We start from the raw sequence: 18,073 nt of genomic DNA, 5'->3' as shown, positions 1-18,073 counted from the left end.
TCATGCATGCCACCTCTCATATCAGCAGCAACATCATCAGCAGGAGCCTCAAAGCCCCCTTGCTGGGGACCTCCTCTCCGCCCACGACCACGTCGTCCAACACCAGCAGGTCGTCATGGAGCAGCAGCAGCTCGTCGGCCACCACCCCGTGGCATACCACGACCTCGCTGGTATGTGGCTGGGTCAACATAATCTGGCTGGTGTGCCAAACGCTGATCCGATCGGCCTCGCTGCAGTGTCTGGGCAGCCACATCCATTAAGCGACGACTATAGTCCTGCATGATCACAGGGTCGTGGACATAACTCTGCATCTGCTGCCCCATACGATATACGGTATGCAATCCAATCGCCTGCACAAAAGTTTTTAATATAAACTACGTATTTGACTAGAAATTACTATTAAAGTAATTGATAATAACAGAAAACATACCAGAGCCTCATGTCTCCCGGCGTATGAGACGTATCGACCATCTACCTGATGAACTGGGTTCCCGATAAAAAGTCGGGAAACAGTGCGGTACCATGCCATATAAACTTCGATAGGAAAGTGTTGCGGAGCTGGGGTCAAGTCCCCTCGGCTGTCCCAAATACCCAACTGCGCTGTCAGCCACTCAATAAATGTGTCGTCCACTCTCATCCTATCATCCCTCTCATAATGTAAAGGATCCCATGCAGGCTGAGTCGGTATAGACTGCGGAAATCCAAACTGACGAAATACTCGCTCTGAGGCATGATGCTCAACAATATCGAGGCACGTGAGAGGGACGGAAGCCCTCCAAATATGGCGACCGTGCGTGCAATACGCTGGCAGGGTACCTATCAGCTCTTTGCTGTACGGCGTCCAGATGAACTATCAAATATTAACACAAATCGTTAGTATGCACAACACCTAGTTAAAAAATAATTGGTAAGTTTAGTTAGATATTCACCTGTGCATCCTCCAGAAAATCTAACACATCCCTACAGAAGGGGAGATTATGATGGCCATGATACTCTCGTGCAAGTCTACGACGCAATACCCACCTACAAGCTAGAGGGAGATCAGGAATATGTACATTAGCCGGTAGTTGTGGTAGAGGTGGCCGAAGTTGTAGAAATCGCTCCCACACCCAAACCTAAAACAGAAAGTTGACGTAAAGATTAACTATAACTAGGTAGAATTGGAACTAAACGACAAATTATTTGAATAAGTTGTCACCTGTAGAAGTGGCAGAAAGCCAGAAACGTCTCTCTGTGTGCCCATGGATGCCCGGCACATCTGCCTGTACAAAAAAGATATGACAGCACCACCCTAGCTGTAGCTGACTGTATCATCAAAGTCCGCAATATGATGCAGAAAACGAAGGCTCACTAGGTTCCCCGAAGTGTTCGGGAACAAGACCTCCCCAAATAGAAGGAGCAACAACAGCCTCGTATATTGCTCCACATCCACCTCCGCTGAGTCGTCGGTGATAGTATCGTGGATCTGCACCAAGTGGTCTCTAATGGAGACCAACTGCATACGACTGCTCCCAACTGCTACATCTGGATCCTCGGACCTGAAGCCCGTGAGCCTGTGCAGCATATCCATATATGAAGCCCGGTTAAAATATCTCATGTTCCCAGGCAGTAAAACTGGCAAGCCATCGGTGGACAGGCCATATAAAATCTCGACGTCCTGGAGTGTGATGGTGGCTTCGCCGATGGGCAGATGGAAAGTGTGCGTCTCCGGTCGCCACCGCTCAATCAACGCCGTGATCAAAGCATAGTCGAGCTGTATCCGGCCAATGCTAATGATCCTATATAATCCCATCTCCTCCAGGTGATGGACCACACGGGGATGTAGAACGCGGGGAGGAGTCAAAAACTCCCACAATAAATCCACTCTCTTGCCCCGAAAAGTCTGCGTAAGCAACTCTCCCCCCCCCCCCCATATATGCTCGGATCTATGCTGGGGCTGTAGGGGTAGTAGCTCCGACGTCCGAGGGCCGGGATGTATAGGTGCATCCATGTCGTCAACTGCAAATTCATAATTTTTAATAACTATCATTAAAATTTATGTGTGTTTTTTATAATTTAAATTCATATTTTTTAACAACTTAATTGTAAAAATTATATATATACTTATGGGTTTCGTGCTAGATTTTCTGAGGCCCAGTGGTACCAAACTATCATTAATAATTTTATGTTTTTTTAATAATTTTTATTCATATTTTTTAATAACTTAATTGTAAAAATTATATATATATATATATATATATAATTTTTATAATTATGGGTTTCGTGCTAGATTTTCTGAAGCTCAGTGGTACCAAACTATCATTAATAATTTTATGTTTTTTTAATAATTTTTATTCATATTTATTTAATAACTAAATTGTAAAAATAATATATATATATATATATATATATATATATATATATATATATATTATAATTATGGGTTTCGTGCTAGATTTTCTGAGGCCCAGTAGTACCAAACTATCATTAATAATTTTATGTTTTTTTATAATTTTTATTCATATTTTTTAATAAATTAATTGTAAGAATTATATATATATATATATATATATATATATATATATATATAATTATGGGTTTCGTGCTAGAATATAAGATAATTAAACAATTACTACACAATACTACGCTACAAGGCTCTACATTTTACTACGCTAAAGGGGTCTACATTTTACTTCGCTAAAAAGGTCTACGTTTTACTACGCTAAAAAAGTATACATTTTACTACGCTAAAAAATAATCTAAACTAAACGGCATAAAAACACATAAATATACATGAGGATATTAACAAACACATTTTTTAGACTAATTTACATATTTTTATACAACACTAAAATTAAATCCGGATAAAATTTAACATGCTAGTTTCGGAAAAAATAAACACAAACCGAAATAGAACACATACAAATCAAGTAATATGCATTGTTATAAAAGTTTCAACTTAAAATAAATCGAAATACCTCGATTTAGAATTTTCGAAATGTAGATAGATCGAAATTTTGACTCCGGAAGAGTGAATCCACAATAACACGAAGCTCTACTCGACAGTGGGACCACAAATATTAAACTTTTATGTGACGGGGGGACCCAAAAAAAAATTTAAAAAAAATGGGGGCAGAATCGGTGGTGGGAGGGGGGGCAGAAATGAAAATGGGGGAGATGGAACGAAGAAGAAGAAGATGGAGGATTTATATTAAGGGGTATAGCGCCACTATTAATGGCGTTATGTCTTCAGGTAATATACATATAGCGCCACTATTAATGGCGCTATGTAAGTTTGTCAGTATAACGCCACTAATAGTGGCGCTATACAGTAACGGTACAGTTAACGTTACTGTATAGCGCCACTATTAGTGGCGTTATATATACTTTGGTAACTTTTTTTTTTACACTTATTTGAGTATTTTGAGTAAAAATAAATCATATTTTGGTTCCGCACTCATTACACGTGTAAAGCAAACTTCTTAGTGACATAGATTGCGATATTCAGAAAAGGTAAGGACATGTAAATCAATCGTACTTCTTTTTTTCTTTTCCTTTTGTTATTTTGAGTACACTAAAGTAATTACTGGGCCTCATGTCTAAAGTTAACTCGGAGAAGCTCATTTTTTGGAAAATGTTTTTGGGGCATTTGCATCTATATCCGCTTTTTGTGTCACATTTTAACTTGTGCCCGCTTTGCAAAAGAAATTGCAAGCGTACTCGTTTTTTCGCATAACTTCAGCACACGGGGCTGAAGTAGCAAAGGCAATCACGCAAAACTTCAAAATTCTAGTAGTCGGGCCTGAAGTTCAGCTCTAGAGCTGAAGTTTTTGTTTTGTAACTGGCAAACTTTAGTTCTAGAGCTGAAGTTTTTGTGTTGTAACTGGAAACTTCAGCTCTAGAGCTGAAGTCTGAGGGAATCACTACTGTTTTTGATGTTTCGCGGTTGATCAACTTTGATGTTGCAAGTACATTCACCTGAAAATACAGATGATCTCGGATTCCAGAAATATCCAGCAAGCTTGAAAAGGTTGAAAGAAGTAAACAAAAAAAAGTAGAAAGATCGATGATAAGCTATAGCGTGTAAACCTCTGAAGAGAAATTTGATGGATAAGTTGCAGGTTATAACCTGTGCAAAGAAAGTTCGAAAGAGAAAAAGCAAAAGATATTGTAATCGTTACCGAAAGGGTTTGACTTCCACAATATGCTTTAAACTAAAAACCAAAAATTTATATGAAAATCAGAGAAAAAAGAGAATAGCGTTTGCTGAGAAAACTAGTAAAAGGAGACTGGTATTGAGAGACCAGGAAGAAAGTGTCCATTTATATAGTATCACTGCATGGGAAGAACGTCCTAAGGTTCTTAGCTGAGATTCTCCTGTATATGATTCGAGAGAGTTGCAAAGTAAGGAGGAGGAGAAAGGGGGCTGAAATTTTTTAAAAAGTGAGTACAAATTAAAAGTTTTTAGATAAATGGGTATAGGGGGGACAAATGCAATTTTTACAATGTTTTTGTGGTAGGAGACCATATTAAGGAAACTTCTTTAAGTCCACTTTTTTTCTTTCTTTACAGCCAATCACAACTTTTTACTTTCGTTCTTTTGTTTTTGCCGAGTGCGGTACAAAGCTGTAGGTCGAAAAGTCAGGAGAGAATATTTTTCTTGGACTTTGCCCAATTACTTGAAAATAAGCTTCCTATTTTCTTTTGGAGGCGGCAAAGAAAAAAAAAGACGAAGAAAAAAAGAACCTAAGGGATTTTGATGTAATAAATGGAAGAATATGTCCAGTCTAACTAATCATATCACTGAGATTGAAAAACCCAAGAATGAATTCCTGTTACTGAATGGCTTCAAACTCATTTCAGATACTATCAATCACAACATTCCATGTAACAGATTTTCATACTTAACATAGGAATAATCCATTATGCTAGCCAGGAAGGCGCATTGAAGATAATGGTTGTTTGTTTTCCTTTGATATATCAGAGCTCAATACAAAATTTTCTAGGACGTAAAAAGAACTTCATATAATGGGGAAAATTTTCTTTCAGCTACGAAGAATGACATCTAGTTCAAAAAAAAAAACTCATATTTTGTGTCACTACAAAATTTTCTTGAGTGACTCCTAGCATAGCAGCATGTTACCACAAAAATGCACACTGCTCTTATCGTCAATTCTGTATATCTATGTTGTACTCTGTGAAATGTTTTTAATTACTGTTTCACTTCTGGGTTTGTGGATCTTCTACTTTACCGGGAGCGATAAAGATGGAGCACAACATGAAGATGTGTCAATCTCCGCAACCTCTGTATCTTCTACTTCACTGGGGAGCGACAAAAATGGAGAATAACATGAAGAAGAGTCAGTCCCAGCAGCCTCTGTATCTTCTACTTCACTGGGGAGTGATGAAAGTGGGGCACAACATGAAGAAATGTCAATTCCAGCAACCTCTGTATCTTCTACTTTACTGGGGAGTGATGAAAACGGATCACAACATGAAGAAATATCAATGCCAGCAACCTCCATGGCATTGCAGACCCATTCAGGAACGTCACCTTCGGGGAACTAGAGGTCAAATTTAAGAAGTCATCACAATCCGCAGATATAAATATTTGTATTAGCAAATATAAGACGCACGCAAAACCAGTAAACCACACAGGAAAAGGATTCATGTGATTAATGCCTTGAAGACTTGGTCAACAGGTCGATCATGGAGAGATTCTACTTGTCTCATGAACTAACTTCTTGGAGAAAAAAAATGTTCTTCTTGATCCAGGGCCACAAAGGAAAGGTGTTATTAAGGGAAAGAAGGTGAGAACTCTTATAATGCCTCCGGTCTTTAGATGCTTAATTTGCAGCCCGAGCAACATCATCAAGAATAATGTTGCAAAAGATCATTGAGGCCCCTAGGGCTTAGTTCAAGTGACAAAGGTTGAAATAGCCATTCACCATGTGAACTATGCCTGGCGTTTAAGTGGAGAAGGTTAGAAGAGCAGATCCATTATCCCCGAGTTTCGAAGGCTATAATTGGTCCTACGGGTTGCCCCCCTACAGATTTCTCGGTCTTAAGAAACTAATAATAATACGTTGCAAAAGAAATATTTGTTCTTTTGATTTAAGATAAGTTAGAGCATGTTCTCAAGTCTGTGTCAATTGAAATTGCTTTCCTAAATTGAGGAAGTTTCAACACACAGAAACATCTTCGCATCCTATCAGATCAAACTTAGCCAAGTGCATTATGATATGTGACAGAAAATCATTCAGTAAGTTTAGCAAGAAGACCTGTGATAAAAAGAGAAGTATTTCCTTAAACTGAAAAAAATATACCAAAATCTAACACGTAGAGAGCTCTTCATAATGGTCTTAGCATGTGGTATAGCAGATAAAGGTAAGAGAAGTTGTGCCCATCAATTGCTTTTTTGATATACCAGGAGAAATGCATAGTCATTGAAATCATTTTGTTTGTAGTGGGATTATTCATTACCATTTTCTGCAGAAACTGGCAAACAAATCTGCAAAATTAAACAAATATGTCAAATGATCAGGAAAATAGAAGCAATAGATAGTGATTCATCTTTACATGCAATAAAAGTGACAAGTCAAGAAATCTGATAATAGTGAGGAAAATCTATTCAGAGCTAGAGGTGAACATACTCTGGAAACCGTCCTTCAACAATTGATGAGTGCAAGTTTCTGCTAAGCTGCATAGTTTGAATACCTCAAGGTCATGGCTGAGCTATTATACAAACGAAAATATCTTTCAAACCTCAGTGCTTGGTACCTTCATCATATAGTATAAGTTGTGATATGACAGAAGTTGAGATCCCATGGCATCTTTAGTGACAAGGCAATGAATGTAAGCCCTGGTATATTTTTTACAGACCTGTCCAAAGATGACTGGTATTTGAAACAATGTATAAATGGAAAATAAAACCATCACTAGTCAAGCATCGTTTATCTCAATTTACCATACAGTCACATGTGGGATCAATAGGACGCATATCCTCTGTCATTGCCTTGTGTTTAAGTTTTAGAACTCCCTGCATCATGCCAAAGCAAAAGCATTATTCCACTACAAAATCAGTGGTGGATGATATTTTCGTCATAAATTGTCTAGTTTGGTTTTCAGGGCCCAAGTTTATGACAGATGGCGAGGAAAATTTGTGGCACATAATATATTTCAGGAAATAAAACAAACATTAAATCAACAAGAGAAATATAAAGTCAGATGATAAATTAGAGGAAAAATAGTTTTTCTTAAAACATCCTAAAGTTTCAAATCATGAACTACCAGTCTCCACAAACACAGACAAATGAGGCATAGTCAAGAATACTATCACATGGAAGGAGGGAAGTCAATGTAGCATGTAAAGAGCAGGATGCACAAATTCAACTCAAGATGGTTTTCCTACTAAAAGGAAAGACTATTTATATGTACACAAACAGAATATTTTTTTAGCAGCACAAGCACAATATAAACTATATGACTATAAGATCCACAACATGTTTATTGATCAAGAATCCTCAAAACATTGATGTTGGGTTAGAATATTAGCAGGTATAGATTTCTTATCATGCAGTATGAGAAATAGTATTCTATTGGTTTCACAAGAATGCTTACTGTGTGATTTCCACAACCAATTAAGTGGTGAATATTTGGAGGCAGAGGGCAGAGAAAATTACCTCAGGTACAAGCGCTGTGCCAAAGCGAGCAGTACGAGTAGGATAGACACAATCATACATGTCAGCACCTAAAGCACTGCATACCACAATGTCTAGTGGGTAACCCACGCCCTGGATTACAGCAGTCGAGATATCAGAAGCCAGAAGGCATCAAATCTATAATTGGAAAATTTGAAAATAGATGCATCATGCTAAATCTACTAAAGAACATCATAAAAGTGACATATACCATGACATATCGTGGTTTATGCTCAGGTAGTGCAGCAGTACACTGAGCCACGACACGCCAAAACGAGTCTTTATCTTCACCGCCTGCAAGACCACCAATAGCATAGCTGTCACACAAGTAAACCCGGTCATTTCACTCAGTTGACTGTTGAAGCTCAATTCTTCTAGTTTGGCTTGTCTGATAAGCTGCTTTTGAGTCTAATAAGTTAAAAGAGGTCCTTTTTCTTTTTAATAGCAGCTAGAAAGTCGGAATTTTATCAGATGAGGGATTTAAAATGATCAGCGCATATAACAACTTTAATTCTACTGAGGAACTTCATAATATAAATCAGTTTATTTGTAACTCTAAATGCACATCATACCCAGCAAAATTAGAATACAAAAGGAAAAAACAAAAAGGGTTGGTTCTGAGCTCTAGTAAGAAACTTATATTCTCTCCCTTTTAGAACTTTACCAAAGATGCACCTAGGGCATCTAATGGCCAATGTATAAATCATGGGGGATATATAAACAATTAGAAAGACAATTAAGGGAGCTTCCATCCATTATGCACAAATAGCAATATGCAAAGATAACCCAAGAATAGCAAATTCATCTCCACAGTCCCTCCCAACCAGATACCATGCAATGATTTTTATGGGATGTAATGTTAGCGAAGTAACTGGGATCTGTGCAACAGTTATGCTGCAGAATAGAGAATGGTGCTACACAACTTGATCCACTGTGGGTAAGGGTCATAACGCTGTTTGAAAATCAGTGTTCTTCAAAAGAGCAATCTGGAGAAGAGAACAATGAGATACATTATGGCTATGCTAAAAATGCAGGACAATTGTGACAGTGATCAGAAATTGAGCTGGTCCTTATTAGGGAACTCTTTGACAGTACTGGATAAACATATCAACCTACTAGTAGATGGGATGCATTATGTTCGGAATCACAAGGCATTTGGTAAATTCCTTGTGGTATCTTTTGGATCAAAAAAAGAAGGGACAAGGAACCTAAAACTTCAATTGAAAAGAGGTGGCAGGAAGACTGTCTCTTAAGATCCTTTCAGAAGAAAATCGTCTTCTCAAATGATGAAAAAGATTGCACCCAAGGGTGTGGCCTAGCAGGCAGTGAAAGAAGATTGAAGAGTATGACAGACCAGGGTTCAAATCCCAATGGAGGCCAAAAGCCAGATGATTTTTCCTATTTGCCTAGGCCTTGATAGATAGAGTTTTCGGCACCTATGCTGGTGGAAGGATGTGAGTATTTGGTGGAAGAGTCAAGAAGCTTAAAGTGGACCAAGCACCACCGTTATCGAAAAAATGAAGAAAAAGATTAAAGTTACAGGTGCAAAATTAGAACCTCAAACCAACATGTGCAATTAAATCTTCAATGAGCTACTAAAGGTTATTTGGTTCGAGGAATTCAATTCCAGACTGGATCTTACGACAGAACTAGAGTGAGAATTGAATCCTACTTTCTGTTTGGTACAATAGATCTTGAACCATATAATCAACCAAATTAATTTTCATTCCCAAAATGCCCCTGGACAATCTTACGGAACTAAACCGAAGACATAAACAACAAACCCAAAAAATAGAATATATTATCAAGGAATTTAATCTTTAGCTCTAATCCAGAAGGTTTGTTATCCATGATAACTACCCAGCCACTGCCACTTCCCCAAGAGCAAGTAGTGAGAACAAAACTGGGAACTAGGTAGCATATTATAATAAATTTTGTCCCACCTAATCCGGATCCTTATCCCATCACCAAATTACCCTGATAAATTGCATGTACTGAACAGTTAACCATTTCAATATATGTAGTTCGACTGAAACTAAGATAGGAAATTGCAAGCTATTATGCACATCCCCCACCCACCCGTCCCTTCATGTGATAGACATCATAATCTCTCTTTGCTGGGAAATTCTTTCAAAACTAAGAATGTAAAAATATACACTTAAAGTTTCCACATACAAGGTGATGAACGTTTAGGATAGTGTACATATTCAGAACTACAAACATACCCAGGCAAATTGCGCTTCACTAAACCTCTGACACATATATCCCTGATAGCAACAAACAAAACGAGAAAGTTGTCAAATGAGATGTAATTATGTAAACAATAAAGCAATCTCAGAAGCAACAGGGATGTTACAATGTAAGTCACCTTAATACAGGATCTAAACCACCTTGCACTATGCCAAATAGATTCTGCTCATGTGGTCTCTTGTGAGCTGCCAATAACAAATGAAAGCATGAAAAACACAAACTGAGAGTCTGGTAGAAGTACATCAGCAACTTTAGCTTGGAAACTCTACATTTAACAATAGAAAGAGAGAAATTCTGAAATGAACTTTGAGAACAGTTAACTCTTATACAGTCTTTTCTGTTGTTGGCATCTACTTCTACAATGAAAAACTTCAAAATCGAAGTTTCACTGAGAACCTTACTCAAACTATCTGTCAATTAAGTGTTTACTGGACTTAACCCTTGTTAAGTACTGCTAGTTGATAGCATAACATGCCAAATGGCGCTCAATATTGTAAGAGGACTATTTTACATTCAATACTAACTTCATCTAACTCTACCACCTAACTTATCGCATCTACCATCAGATGTGAGTCAATCTAGTCCTTTCATCACCGAACAACAACAACAATAAACCCAGTGTAATTCCACAAGTGGGGTCTGGGGAGGGTAGTGTGTACGCAACCTTACCCCTATCTTGAGAAGGTTGAGAGACTGATTTCAATAGACCCATCCTTTCATCACCGAAGTCTGCCAGATTAACCAAAAGCTAAGAGCTCAAGTGTTTTCGAATTCCTCTCATTCCTGGGCTTCCCATCCTCAAAAAAACCTCCCACCTTTCCAGCCAAAACTTTTGAAAGCTGCCACCCTCTTCCTAGGCTTTGCAATCTCACTGTAAGCCTTGCAAACCACTGTTTGCAGACATCCTACAAACCAATGGCGGTGGTATTGATTTGTAAGAAGGTGGTGAAGGTTCACAAAGAAAGATTGCCAGAATTTTAGGAGATCAGGGCCATTTGCAGCCTATTTGAGAGGTTTAACTAGCATGAAATGGAACAAAGGGCATTGACAAAATGCAAGAAAGTTGGTCCAAAACCTATGTTGCTCGGATCCTCCAAACTTGCTGCCTGGTGTGTCTCAGATCCTCCAAAAGTAATGCATTTTTGGAGGATCATAGCAACATAGTCCAAAATATCAAAACAAGAAGTAGAGAAATTCCCTACATTACAGCTGGTTAAAACCAAATCCTATAGAGATTATCTCTTGCCCACTGAATGTGATTAATCATAAAGTTCAGTAAAAGATAAATAACCACATCAAAATGTACAGGCTGCTCAATCATATTACCTGCTATGCACCTATCTATCCAACGCAGAGTTCGATACATAGCCTCTTCAATTCGTGGACCTGTGATAGTAGTTTTCACAACATCATCAAGAGCCATAATAATATCTGCACCAATTCTGTTCTGCAATGGGTCGGGCAAGTCAGCAAGTGCAACGGAATCAGTTATAAAGGGCTACTCAAGAAACATAAACTGATAAATCTCAGGCCGATGAAAAGATATGATGCAATTAATGACTAATTAGCAGCAATATTGAGACCAGATGATATAGAATATAAGCACATACGTTTTGACACAATTTTGTAATGACTAATCTACCATGCATGTGAAGATTGCACCAGTTTTGAAATATTATCGTCATTCTGTTTGGAATTATTATACCGTCCTGCTTGCTTAGAGTATGACATTGAGATAAAAAATAGTATAGTACAAGATCATAAATAACAGAACATCTACATCCCCTAAATGTACCTACTTGGATGTGTATTGACTCTTCAGGTGTAAGGAGCATTGGCTTTCCATCCACCGGTGACTGCAAAAAGGAACAAATTAAATCACATGAAACATAAGAGATAAGGATATGAAAAGTAAAAGAGAGAGCACAAAAAGAATACCTGAAACGTGACACCCTTCTCAGTGATATCAGCCAAATGCAACAAGGAGACCTACAACCAGAAATTTTAAACTCATTTGTCAAACAGCACATCATATAGAATAAAGCATTTCATGTTGTTCATAAGACACTGAACAACTGGCTGCAAAATTGGAATGACGTGCATGAAATCCATAAGCATAAAGGCGACACAATAGGGCATAAAGGCGTATAGCTTTTTGATCAACATGTGTTCAGTACATCTTAAATACTGATGGTTATAGTGTTTCAAAAAAAAAAAAAAAACCGAAGATTAAGGAAGCAGAACTGTGATAGACTACCATTTGAAAGCCCCCAGAGTCAGTAAGTAGTGCCCTCGGCCAATTCATGAACTTATGTAGACCTCCTAACTCATCGATGAGCTCAGAGGTAGGACGTAGTGCCAAATGATATGTGTTTCCGAGGATTATTTGGCAACCAATATCCTCAAGCTGGCAGGCGGTCAAACCCTTTATAGTGCCTGTGATGATGAAAAATCAAATGGATGACAATGAGAAAAAATGCATATCATCAATGATATGAAGACCAATAATAGTTTCTATTTCTACAAGTATGAAGACCAGTAGAAAGTACTCTCACAAAAAGTTTCAATCATGAAGTCTGTAAACCTATATATTTACAGAGTACAATATATAGAGTTTTAAGCCGTGGACAGAATCACCTGATACTTTTTATTAGAAACAAAAATTTGATAATAACAGTAATAGAAGACAGAGACACAGAAATACCACGGGCAAGGAAGAGCAATTTCACTATATCAAGTACCGGGAAGTAGGCATATTGCGCGAACCACGTAAATTTCTATGTCTTTATCTTCTATTCCATTATTATCATATAATCGTGTCTTGTTCCAACCAAAAGTACCGATCAATCTTGTTCGTTACGTAACATAGAGGAAATCAAAATCTAACTTCTATATGTCCACATGCAGCAATCCCAAGTATGCACCTCCCAATACCCAATTAAGTGAGATAGTTTTGACTTGACACGACTACCAGAGCATATATGAAACGGTTTCACTGTCGTTATCAACCAAAACAGACTAATACCAAATTCTACACTGTCAACATACTTATAACAAAGAGCTATCAACAGACTGCTGGCTCTAATTTGAAGGTTTCTCAAATATTTAAAGAACTTGGCTAAAGACTGGATAAAACAATTACAATATTAGTATTAAACAAAAGAGAGAGAGATGTCTTCCTGTCAATCAACTCCTAACATACTCTTACCTTGCGTGCCAACAGGCATAAAAAGAGGTGTCTGGCATTCATAGTGAGGGAGTATAAGCCGAGCTGCACGAGCACGATTAAATCTCCCAAGGATCTGGTATCAGAAAGATTAGGCACAGTTCCTTAGTGGAGTAACAAACAGCTAAATTTTGGGTAAGAGAGAAAAACCTCACTAAATTTTTTGTAAAAGAGAGAAAACTTAGGGAGACTAGTTACACCACTTTGCCATATTAACTGCAACTAAAAATTACAGCTGGTCTTATCTGTAAAATTGCCATAAATCTTTTCCTAAATTCGTTGGAAATGGTTAAAATACTCGGACAAAGCTGTGTCACTCAAACTAGATTCCTTGTCCTCCTTCATTAACTGAGGTTCTTATCACGTCAAAAATTTGCAACTTGAAATTTTTAACAACTCATAATGATGGGACTCGTTGTTTTGATGAGTACCATGGATCAAAATTTTCATATCAAAAAATCTATTATACTACAATAGAAGTGGTAATAATGTTCTTGTGCTACTTGCTATTACCAAGCAACATCAGCTTAATATGACAACAACTAGGCCTCAATCCCAAACTAAGTTGAGATAAGCTATATATATCCTCAATATCCATCCTCTCCTACCCATTTCATTTCAATACTCTATAGTTTGTTATTTTAAGAGGTATCTCGATTTATCAATATTTAAGAATCCAATTTCATAAGGCACAATGCAGTTTGCAAATGCTAACTCCTGTTAGCAGCTTCTATTTGTATAAAAATACTCAAAGAAATTCACCTCGAAACGAAGTGCCATTAATGCCTCTATATTCCACCAGGTTCAATAGCTCATAACTGAAACCATAAAAACAAACTTCGTTTAGGCTCAATAAAGTAAAACTTCAACTATAAAACACAAACTTCAATTCCACAACCTAAAATTTTATTAAAGCACAACCGCATTGTAGCTCAGGACTAACATAAATAAACCAGTCATCATATAAAAACGTACATATTCTGCTAGATAATGGAAGATTCTACTATAAGTTTATGGCTGTCTAATACATGCAATTACTTTTAGTTATACAAATAATACTGCATGGAAGGTGAATATTTAGACAAGCTTACCGGTAACGGTGGATATACCGGCGGCGGCGGCGGCGGGAAGGACAATCAGAGTTTGTCAGTGTGAGGGTGCCCTAAATAGAGTAGTATGAGGTACGTACAAGGCGCCGACCAAAGTCAAATTTTGCTCTATATAGCATAAGCTTTAAATACAGTCGCCGGGAATGGAAGTTTCTGAGTGTTTCCTATTTGAATAAACTTGATTGCCCTAGAGAGTTTTACTAATTTAAAAGGTCAAACAATTAATAAAAGAAAATAATGAACAAAAAAACTTATTATGCGGTGTATAAGAGATTTGTGTTATAAATATATTATATTATGGATGTTCATTTAGTAATTTGTTGTAAATAATCTTCCTCAACAAGCTTATCCATATGGGGCTCCACCGTAAATATGTTTATCTATTTAGTACTCTATTGGAAATAAGCCTCCTGAAGAAGCTTATCACTTCGGTACCCGGTTATGGATAAACATTACCCTAGGTAGAAGATTATCCATACCGGGTATAATAAGTTTATCCATTCAATACTCCGTTATGGATAAACATTGCGCTCAGTAGAAGATTATTCATATCTGGTATAGTAGCAGCTTACACAGGAGTTTGCAGTAGCAGCTTGCGTAGCAACTTACACAACAGCTTGTAATAGCAGCTTACACAGCAGCTTGTAGTAGCAGCTTACACAGCATCTTGCGTAGCAGCTTGTAGTAGCAGCTTACACAGCATCTTGCGTAGCAGCTTGTAATAGCAGCTTACACAGCAGCTTGTAGTAGAAGCTTACACAGCAGCTTGCGTAGCAGCTTACACAACAGCTTCCTTTCTTCTATAAATAGAAGAGATTTCAGTTCATTATGTACATCAGTTTGAATTCGAATAATATATCAGTTTCTCTCTATACTTGTCTTTACTTTATAGTCTTTATTTTATAACACGTTATCAGCACGAGACTCTGCCATCTCGAGCAAATATTTTGAAAGTATCTGAGGTAAGAACTTTCTTTTCCTAAATAATGTCAAATCTTTCTAAACTTGAATTTGTAGCCCTGGATATATCGGGCAAAAGCTACATGTCTTGGGTGCTTGATGCTGAAATTCATCTTGATGCGATGGGTCTGGCAGACACCATCAAAGACAAAAATCAGGCATCAAACCAAGACCGTGCCAAAGCAATGATATTCCTACGCCATCACCTTGATGAGGGCCTGAAAATGGAATATCTTACTGTTAAAGATCCAGTCATACTGTGGAATAATTTGAAAGATAGATATGACCACCTGAATATGGTCGTTCTTCCACAGGCACGATATGATTGGACTCATCTAAGGCTACAAGATTTTAAATCTATCAGTGAGTATAATTCTGCTATGTTCAGAATTATTTCTCAATTGAAGTTATGTGGTGATAATATTACTGATCATGATATGTTGGAGAAAACTTTCACCATTTTTCATGCCTTGAATATGCTCCTGCAGTAGCAATATCGAGAGATGGGATTTAAAAAGTATTCTGAACTTATCTCACATTTTCTTATAGTCGAGCAACATAATGGGCTATTAATGAAAAATCATGAAAGCCGACCTACTGGTTCTTGTCCATTTCCTGAAGTGAATGAGACGAACTTCCACCAGGCTAAATGTGGAAAAGGTCGTGGCCCCAGTCGTGGTCATGGTCGTGGTCGGGAAAGAAACTCTAATCATGGTAATAATAATGCACCAAAGAACACTCCTCACCACCAGCAGTGGAAAAGGAAGGAACAAAAGCATGAAGCGGTGCAAGCACCAAATGCAGAAAATGCATGCTATAGATGTGGAGAAAAAGGGCACTGGTCACGTACCTGTCGTACGCCGAAGCACCTGGTTGAGCTTTATCAAGCCTCCCTAAAGAAGACAAAGAAAAATGTTGAAGCAAATTTTATTTCTGAAGATAATTTAGACTTCATGCATTTGGATGTAACTGATTACCTTGCACTCCCAGAAGGAGAAACAAGTCATGTAATCGGTGGTGAATCTGTAGAAATGTAAATATTTTAATTTTTGTTATTTGTAATAGATAGTATGGTTATGTAATTGTTGTACATAAAGAAAAATTATGATTTGATAATGATGTTTACTATAATATATCTTGTTTATGTCATTTTGAAGAATATGGATAACATTATTAGATCAACTTAAACTCTAGCAGAGTTTGCAAGAAATATACAACCACAAGAAGTGGTTATATTTCGTATATCTCATTGTAATTATATTTTGTTAACTACCAGAAGTGGTATATGCCTATGATCACCAGAAGTGATAATTTAGGCTTTCTATGGTTACAATTGAAGATAAGCCACATAAATATTCCCTATATTAAATGCACGCCTCGATTTGCTCATGAAGTAGTAAATATTTTAAAAGAGGTTGAGGCATCACAATTTGATGTGATTAATGCGCATTCAGATAATTATGTTCGATTTCCTGAAGGATGAGAACTTTTGATAATATTAATCCATTCCCTGAAGTGAATGTGACAATACTAATAAGTCGGGTAAATATGAACGCGCTCTTGATGTGAATACATTACAATTCACCTCCAGAAGAGTTAATATAATTGAGAGAATATATACTCAATATTTCGTATTTTAAATTTGCTCCTGAAGAAGTAACACAATTGAAATTGCCTCATGAAGTGGAAAAATATTATGAAGAGGAGTTTTCGTGTGCTTAAACAATTATTTTACATTGTTTATTTGATTGTAATTTTTTCTCATGACACCAGCAGTGTCTGAGCAATATTTGATAGTACAAAATGTATCAACAACTCCTGAAGAGCTAAATGTTTGCCTAAAGAATACATGACACCAGTAGTGCCAGCTAAATATTAGATTGTGGATAATAAATGAAGGCTCTCGAAGAGCTTATATACAAATATGTCATTCATATTATATGATTATGGTCAAAACATATGTTGTAGTAAACCTAAAGTTTACTAATACAAATGACTATCATATTGAGACTACAAATGATTGAAAGATTGATAATCTTCATGTTTCCACAATCATAGGGGGTAAAATAATATGTATGTGAGAAGTTACTCGCCTTATTCTTTAATTTGTACTATATCATGTATCACAGTAAACCAGAAGTTTACTAAAGCAAAAGTTTATGCCATAGTAAACCAGAAGTTTACTAAGAGATAGCACATGACATGATAAACTTGAAGTTTTCATTTGCCATTTTTAAATGAGCTATTTGAGAATTCAGATAAGCATATACTAAAGAACTAGAAGATTCTTCAGGAATTCTCATGTGTTGCTTGTTCTCATAATGAATTGATTATACCAGCTAAAGTTGGGACTAAGACCCCTGATTCTGAAATATATAAAAGGTGAATATGGGCTCGTTCACCTATCATGTGAACCACTTATAGGTGCATATATGAGATGGTTACATGTGTAATTATTGTCAACCTGCAATTTGGCATTTGGAATTGCTTTTCTCGATTAAGAGCATAATTTTCAGATTATGAAATCAAGACAGTTCATCTTGATAATGCTGGTTTATATCCAAGCTGGTTTAGCATTGAATACCTCATATTAATGGCTAAACCATTGCTTATGAGTGTCACACCTCCTTTTTCCGCGCCCGTGAGGCGCAGGGGGAGTTTTTCCAATTAAAGGACAATCGAAACGGGATTTGTTTATTTGTTTCAGAGTCGCCACTTGGGAGATTTAGGGTGTCCCAAGTCACCAATTTTAATCCCGAATCGAGGAAAATAATGACTCTATATTACAGTCTGCATACCAGAAATCCGGATAAGGAATTCTGTTAACCCGGGAGAAGGTGTTAGGCATT

At 37.1% G+C, this 18,073-nt stretch overlaps 1 protein-coding gene across 2 annotated transcripts; it reads right to left on the bottom strand.

The window, feature by feature from the left end:
* Positions 1-4,924: 4,924 nt before the first annotated feature.
* LOC104244094 (uncharacterized) lies at positions 4,925-14,438 on the bottom strand. Of its 2 annotated transcripts, none has more exons than XM_009799404.1 (16): positions 14,247-14,438; positions 13,918-13,973; positions 13,138-13,231; positions 12,187-12,365; positions 11,868-11,918; positions 11,729-11,785; positions 11,256-11,376; positions 10,048-10,114; positions 9,905-9,946; positions 7,891-7,996; positions 7,662-7,772; positions 6,947-7,018; positions 6,760-6,861; positions 6,633-6,679; positions 6,463-6,490; positions 4,925-5,543 (listed from the first exon to the last, which is right to left on the bottom strand). In XM_009799404.1, exons 2-16 carry the CDS (start codon positions 13,933-13,935, stop codon positions 5,223-5,225), a joined length of 1,416 nt encoding a protein of 471 aa, XP_009797706.1. In that variant the 5' UTR covers positions 13,936-13,973; positions 14,247-14,438; the 3' UTR covers positions 4,925-5,222. The 2 variants fall into 2 exon arrangements, with proteins under 2 accessions (XP_009797706.1, XP_009797715.1); XM_009799413.2 differs by having other exon boundaries at positions 5,428-5,543; positions 6,306-6,490.
* Positions 14,439-18,073: the final 3,635 nt, after the last annotated feature.

The sequence above is a fragment of the Nicotiana sylvestris genome, chromosome 4 (assembly GCF_000393655.2).
Source record: "Nicotiana sylvestris chromosome 4, ASM39365v2, whole genome shotgun sequence".
Lineage (NCBI taxonomy): Eukaryota > Viridiplantae > Streptophyta > Magnoliopsida > Solanales > Solanaceae > Nicotiana > Nicotiana sylvestris.
Note: the sequence above shows the minus strand (reverse complement) of the source record. Positions and strands in the feature narration are given on the sequence as shown.

Coding starts and splice junctions, on each gene's coding strand:
- LOC104244094 (XM_009799404.1), bottom strand. Junction 12,366..13,137: donor TATGCCTGTTGGCACGCAAG/GTAAGAGTATGT, acceptor TCATCATCACAG/GCACTATAAAGGGTTTGACC. Junction 6,680..6,759: donor ACTTATACTATATGATGAAG/GTACCAAGCACT, acceptor CAAACTATGCAG/CTTAGCAGAAACTTGCACTC.